The 7,669-nt window shown below is 46.7% G+C and overlaps 1 protein-coding gene across 1 annotated transcript; it reads left to right on the forward strand.

The window, feature by feature from the left end:
* Positions 1 to 203: 203 nt before the first annotated feature.
* On the forward strand, positions 204 to 1,139 carry LOC112173511. Its single transcript, XM_024311150.2, has one exon. It carries the CDS (start codon positions 258 to 260, stop codon positions 984 to 986), a length of 729 nt encoding a protein of 242 aa, XP_024166918.1. The 5' UTR covers positions 204 to 257; the 3' UTR covers positions 987 to 1,139.
* The last annotated feature ends 6,530 nt before the right edge of the window (positions 1,140 to 7,669 follow it).

Consider the following 7,669-nt stretch of genomic DNA (forward strand, 5'->3'; position numbering starts at 1 on the left):
TTCTCATTTGAGAAGACACTAAATTTGTGCCTTATGTCTGCCCTTTCCCTTCATGACTTGGTGATTCTCAAGCACACACTACCATCACCCACCGTCCCAAAGCATAATTCCCTTCAATTGCTTCAACCACAAGCTACAATAAAAAATAGTTTACATAATCATGCACTTCACAACTCACCCTTTATATATTGTGCCAAAGGACTTGATTTCCTTACTACAAGTCACAAAAGTTGAGCTATCTACCAACTCAAAAAGCCATGAAATACAATGAGATATCCCACTTCAGCCATCCCCAACACAAGCTCAAGTTTGAGTACACAGAAATTCCATTCAAGTGCGATGGCTGCAAGGAAGTAGGCATAGGCTCGTGCTACAAGTGCGCCACATGCGACTTCGATCTCCACATGCACTGCGCCATACCCACTCCTTCTATCTTCCACCCTTTCTACACCAAGTGCTCCTTCCAGTTCCTCTCCCGAGCACCTGGGGACTCCCCGCGCTATTGCAATGCCTGCGAGAAGGACATAACTGGGTTCGTGTACCATTGCAGGTCCTGCGGGTTCGACCTCCACCCATGCTGTGCGAAGCTCCCCATGGTGCTGGACGATGGGGAGGTCAAGCTCTACCTGTATCGGAAAGTGAGCAGCTCCTGCCATAGGTGTGGGCGCAAAGGGCGGAGCTGGAGTTATAGGTCGAAATGCAAGAAGTACAATTTGCATGTGGCATGTGTGAAGGAAATGCTTGTGGAGAATTGGCATGAGTTTTTGGGCTCACATGGGAAGAGTAGAACTAGTAGGAAACTGGAGATGACTAGAATTCCTACCCTCAGGAATATGCTTCAGAGCCACCACCATAAGAGCAGAGGTAAAGTGAAGAAGTGTTGTGAGATGGCTGGGTTGGCCGTGCAGTTTGTGATATCGGCGGTGTTGGGTGATCCGACGACATTGATTGCTGGGGTTATTGGGTCACTGATGTCACGAGGGTGATGTGACGTTGTGGGTATGACCGTATGAGGCATTTGGGGGTACTAGTGGTACTTTAGTGGATGAAATTGTCGATGTTAGAAGATGGATAGGAGTTAAAGGCACTCCATGATCCTGTAATACTTGTCAATAAATTATTTAATTATCTTCGAATAATTTTCACTCTTTTTTTTTTTTTTTTTAAAGAAAGAAGTATTAGTAGCGTTACAATTTTGAAACAAGACACTATATAAGAGAAAATGTTACAAACAGTACCCGAACTAAGGCTCATTCTTAACTTCAGTACCCGACTATGCAAAACTATCACTTTGGTACCCCAACTTTGAAGTCCGACCCAAGAATGGTACACGCCGTCCATCACGGCGTTAACTAGCTAACCACGTGGCATATTTTGAGGGTCCTCATGGTTTGCCACGTAGCAAAGACTTAACGCTGTGATGGACGGCGTGTACCATTCTTGGGTCAGACTTCAAAGTTTGGGTACCAAAGTGATAATTTTGCATAGTTGGGTACTGAAGTTAGGAGTTGACCTAAGTTTGGGTACTGTTTGAAATATTTTCTCAAGAATATAATAGTGTATATATATAGTAAGTCGACAATCCAAAAAAGTTAAAACACAGAATTCACCAATGACCGTATGTCCTAGCTAGCATAACATGTGAACCGTACAAAATGACCTCATTCAAAATTGGGGACAATTTGAGACGTTTATTACAAATAACACCCCTATCTCTTCCATAATCATCGCCACATGCTCATTTTGAGTCGAAGACTGAATGAACGAATCTCAGCTCACTGTTTGATACAAAGGGAAAATTATACAATATGTTAACATCTGTCATATATACAATTACCACTTTTAAGACTTAAGAGAACATACTAAATTACCAATTTTAGGACTTAGTTACTCAAATGAGAACGTATTTTACTCTAAAGAGGAGCTTATTTATCTTAAGGATAATACTTCGCTGACCAAGGCTAGTCAGCTAGTCCTAACCATTGCTATCGTGGCTCTCTCAAAGCTCAACACGTGTGTACTTACATGGGCATTTACCAAGCATAATTAGCTATAATGGGCCACGCTCATATAACCGCCAACTGTGCCAAAAACCACCAACGGTGTGACCTACGGAAACACCACCAGGCGGGCTACCGCCTGAGCCCTGGCTCACCCCCAGATCACCTCGGACGCGCCGCCACGCGCCGCGCCAAGATGACACCAGAAGCTGGGAACTGAAGCACATTAGTCCCACATCGAAAACATGGAAGAGATCATCCCTTCCCCATCTATAAAAGGTTCTCTCCTCTCTCCTCTCTCCTCATAATTACGTAATAATTGCTGCCTCTACTATTACTATGTCATTATGCATAAACTAACTTAGGCATCGGAGAAGAGAAGACCGCCCGACGCGGTCTCCCCTCTGACGTCCTTTGTGTGCTATCTGACAGGTGATAGAGGATAACGATATCTTCAAGTAGCGGTCCGCCCATCGGACCCACGTTAGTAAAGATTTGGCTACCGCCGAATCTTGAACATTAACAACGTGTGTTTTTTTTTGTTTTTTTTTTGCCTACCTGAATGGAGAGTGAATTCCTTCTCTTCCTCTAGCCCTCTTCTTCCTTCTCAAATCTTAAGGAAAATCCACAATTGCTATCCAAACCCGAACACTCTACTCCAAGGCCAGCCCTAGAATCCAAACCAAAAATGAAGAAAGAAGGCTAAGATCCGGCGCGGAGCAGGCACCGACAATAAAGAAACTGTGCGCTGTGGCCAGAGTCGAGGAGCGGACGATTCAATTGCCGAGCAGAATTGAGCTGTTGAAGAAGGCATTCGATTTTGACCTGACACTGATGGCAAAACCCTTTATGCTTCTTCTTGCTTGTTTCATCTCTTCCCCTTTGCTTGTTTCTTTGCCCACAAACCCTTCTTGTGATCATGATCATCACCATTATTATGATCAGGACCATTGATTTTGGATTTGGGATTGGATGACGGACGAAGGTGTTTGGCTTCAAAACCAGTCTGGTTGCAAACAGTCTCTTTTAAGCATGCGCAAGCGTGCCAACACTGTGGGGTACAATTGTCGGGCAGTCCCTTGACCTGACTTCGTGATCAAACGATGTGGACGAGGAGAGCACCAACCCGGTCACAAGGTTCTTTTCTATGCATTTCAGAAAAGGACTTCTTACCTTACGGATAAGGATTTTGGTTGTGATATCTTCACGTCACCGAATCGATACTCAACGTTGTAGGTTGAGCAGAGCAATCACCGGGAAGTTTGGAGAAAGCACGGGTTTGCTAAAGCGTATCTTTAGTTTTGCTGGGTTGCGAGGGCGTTACCCTTATTTTGCTGGTTTGCAACTAGGTTGCAGGTAGGTTTGCTCCGGAGAGGCTTTGGTAATCTGTATGATTGATTGGAGAGTTGTGTGTTGTTCCATCCTTGAAACCTGGTATTTATACCTAGGGCTTCGACCGTTTCTTGCCATAGAAGGATTATTAATTGAAGTTTCCTATTCAATCTCCACTACTTGATTCCAACAAGAGCTCGTTTTCCTTGTGGATCTCGGAATGGGTGAAGCCAGAACCCAAACCCAAGTAGACTTAATTTTGGGGCGCAGGTATCAGCCCGCTATGCTTAATCCCCTAAAGGGATCTTGCCAAAATTACTTTTGGGCTCAAATATTGCCCCTCAGGCCCTGAGATCAGGCCCGAAGAATTGTAACTGATCGAAGGGGACTTAAATGACGTGACTTATTACTGAAATGAGACCATTAATGAAGGCTTGCGTCTATTCGATTGTGAAACGTCTTTTCGTCGCATCGTTTCCCTAAAAAAACCTCTTATTTAAACTCGCAGCCACTTCAGACCTGTCACATCAGAAACTCCTTCAGTCCCTTAAACCCAAAAAGTCTCCTTGTTTAACACCATTTTCTCAGAGAAACCCAGAAATGGCTCCACCCAAGAAACTCATCATCGATCAAGAGGAAGAAATCAACGAGGCGGCCGCTCATATCTGGGGAACCAGTATTAGCGCTCGTTGCCTTGCCCAAACCACTGTCCAAAGGCCTTTGCTGCTCAATCTCCTCGATTCTCATGACGGATTGGGTCATCATCCTCGAGATCCTATCTTGGATGACGCTATCTCTCTCTACGGTCTACCTATTGGCCCCCCATTCCAGTCCTCCGGAGGACTCCTGGAGATTTCAGCAGTTGGGGCGCACATTGATACAGAGCCAAGATAGGGTTTTGGCCAACAATCCCCACGGCGGAGCTCAGCTGGTATCGCGAAGTCCGAGTAAGGGACATGGCTCGCTAGGACGCGGTGTGTATTACCCATTCCATCAATCTATGCTTCCGACTCCCGCGCGGTGGTAATCACTCGCCAATGGCCACGATTCTTTGTTTCTGGAACATTGCTAGCAATACCTTCGATTTCCGTTTCGGCCAAATGGGCATTACATTGCTGGATATTCTCACCATCACCGGCCTACCAATTGACGGCGAGCCCTACGTGCATGGTCAATTTGACTCCGTCCAATTCCCTTCACAGATGGTCCAAGCCGGTCGCGGTGCCCACAGTGGCTCTTACCCTCGATGGGTGACTTATTATCGTAATGCGCACAACACAACCGGGGGAATCTCTTTCTTGGAGTACTAGCTCTGTAAGTTCATCTTCTGCACCTCTTCCAACAAGCCCACTGGTCCCTAGACTTCCCTAGGCACAACCCTCTACAATGGCCGCCGCGTTGGTCTTGGACAACCTGTACTGGGCGCGCTGTATCGCACTCTCTACCAAGCCGCAATGCACCCTTTTGAGACTGGCATTTCTGGCCCCTTTTGGATCCTCGACTTTTGGATTCAAACCTATTTCCCACATTTCCGCCGAGATGACATTCCACCACTTCCCCCGACTGATGCACTCTTGGGTCAATGACTCTCTCGCGATGAACGGTACACTTCACCACCCTACTCTGAATGTTTTTCGTATTTATACCTTCTGGATGAGATGCCAGACCTAGGCTTGGTGCTTAGTAGAACTTTCCCGCCTCCACTCGAACATGGGTTCTTTCCTGGGGACCCTGAATATAGCGATCGCATGCATGGCTTTCCGCCGCGCGATCTCCTGTACAGACATTAGGCTCGCGGCAGTTGACATTAGTTATGAGCTCTACGCTCCCAATCATTTCGCTCTCCAACTCGGCCTGGCCCAGTTAGTGCCATTCCCCCTCTATGATGCTTGAAACTACGACACTTCTAGGCGCAGAATCGGCCTTCCAACTGGACCTCCACCAACCCAAAGTATGCTTTCTCTTATCAATCTTCCTGATTGGGTTTATGAAATTATTTCTCTTATATCAATCTTCTTCAGCAAAGTGATGATAATCTTGTTATTGGCCTCCGCTTGGCCATTAGACTGGGCATAGTAAGCTGTAGAATGAATAAACTGGATACCCAAATCAGAGACAAGCTCTTCCATATCGCGCCCCATAAATGCTGCCCCCCTGTCTGAAACCAGCACTTCCGGAATGCCAAACCTGCAAATAATATTATTGAAAATAAATTGGCATATCATGGCGCCGGAAGCCTCTTTCAAAGGCTCGGCCTCTACCCATTTGGTGAAGAAATCGGTAGCGACAATAATGAACTTGTGCTGGAGAGACGAGTGAGGATGGATCATTCCTATCAGATCCAAAGCCCAACCTCGTGCAGGCCATGGCTTGATGATAGGCTGCATAGGAATATTGGGAATGTGCTGGACTGGCCCATGTGCCTGGAAATCTTGGCAACCTTTCGTGAACGCGATGCAGTCCTTCAAAATATTAGGCTAATAATACCTATGTCGTCTGATGAGCCAGTGCATTTTGGGACCCGCTTGATGGGCTCCACATACACCAGCATGAGCTTCTCGCATTAGTCTCTTCGCTTCACAGCCATAGAAACATCGGAAATCGATGCCATCCTCGCCGCGCCGCCGCAACTCATCATTCCTGAGAAAGTAATTGAGAGCGAGGAAGCGAACCTTTCTATCAGTGGTGGCATCTGGTTGCTTGAGGTATGCGATCAAAGGGACACGCCAGTCCACATCAATAGGCTCTAACGCAGCCACCGTTGGCTCGTCAGGTGGTTAAAGTCGCGCAAGCCAAGAAGGTAGAGAGCGACGTTCCACCTTTAAAATCCTCTTCCGAACTCCATATTTTAAAGTTATTCCGGTATCCAGCTGCACGAGTTCGTTAGCAGCAAAGTTGCACTCACGAGGAATATGTTCCAAGTCCACGTCCTCAAATTGTACCAAAAGCTCGAGTGCGCGATCTAAGTATGGTGCCAACAAATCGCTCGTACACCGGAACTTCTCGCAAAGCTGATTAATAACAAGTAAAGAATCACTGCGGACCTGGGCGTCTCTGACTCCCAGTTCTAGCAAAACCTCTAGGCCTATAATGAGGGCCTCATACTCCGCTTGGTTATTAGTGCACCTGAATTCTAGCTAGAAAGACTAGGAAAAACGGTCGCCGGCTAGGTTCTCCAAAATAACCCTTGCCCCCGTCAGCGTATCCGTTCTTGAGCCGTCAAAATATAGAACCCATGGTTGGAGGGAGATTGTGGCCTGGTACAATGCGGCATACTCTGGTAGGCACGCTAAGTCTGGCCGCTCTATCGCTTCGAATGCGACCTCTAAATCTCGCACCCCGGCCTGGTACGTCCAACATGGGGTGATGGGCCAGAAAGTCTGCGATGGCTTGCCCCTTTACTCCTTTCTGTGGGACATAACGCAGCTAGAACTCTGACAAGGCGAGCAACCACTTACCAATGTGGCCTCGCAGGATAGGCCGCGATAGTATATATTTAACCAGATATGTCTGTGCGATGATGCAAGTAGTGAAGGATAACATGTAATGCCGCAACTTGCATGCTGAGAAGTATAGGGTGAGACATAGCTTTTCCATTGGAGTATACCTTGTTTTGCAATCTGTAAGTGTCCTGCTGAGGTAAAAAATATCATGCTCGACACCCGCCTCATCATCTTGAGTGAACAGGCTGCCAATAGAAGCCTCAGCTGCTGAAATGTACAATTTGAGTAGGAATCCAGGCCTGGGAGAAACCAGTACTGGCGGGCTTGCTAGGTAGGCCTTGATCTTGTCAAAGGCCTCTTAATGTTTAGGTTTCCACACAAACTTGTTTTGTCCTTGCAACTTCAACAGTGGGCAAAAAGGCTGGATTTTGCCAACAGAGTTAGAGATGAATCGCCTCAAAAAGTTGATCTTGCCCAACAACCGCTGGAGCTCTTTTTTCGTTCGTGGGGGAGACGCGTGATAACCGGATTTGCCTTATCCTCAGGGACCTCAATGCCCCTTTGGTGAACAATGAACCCGAGAAAGTCGCCTGCCTGAACTCCGAAGACGCACTTGGCCGGATTCATCTTAAGTTTGTGCAGCCGCATGTGCTAAAAAACCTTTCTAAGATCCTCAATGTGGTCCCCTTGTTTTTTAGATTTCACGACCACATCATCTATATAAACCTCTAAGATCTTTCCAAGTATGTCATGGAAGATCAGGTTTATAGCTCGCTGATAGGTAGTCCCAGCATTTTTCAAACCAAAGGGCCTGACCACATATTCAAAAACACCCGCGAAGCTTGGACAACGAAACACAGTTTTGTGTCTGTCCTCTTCCGCCACCGAAATCTG

Source organism: Rosa chinensis, chromosome 6 (genome assembly GCF_002994745.2).
Source record: "Rosa chinensis cultivar Old Blush chromosome 6, RchiOBHm-V2, whole genome shotgun sequence".
Taxonomy (NCBI): Eukaryota; Viridiplantae; Streptophyta; class Magnoliopsida; order Rosales; family Rosaceae; genus Rosa; species Rosa chinensis.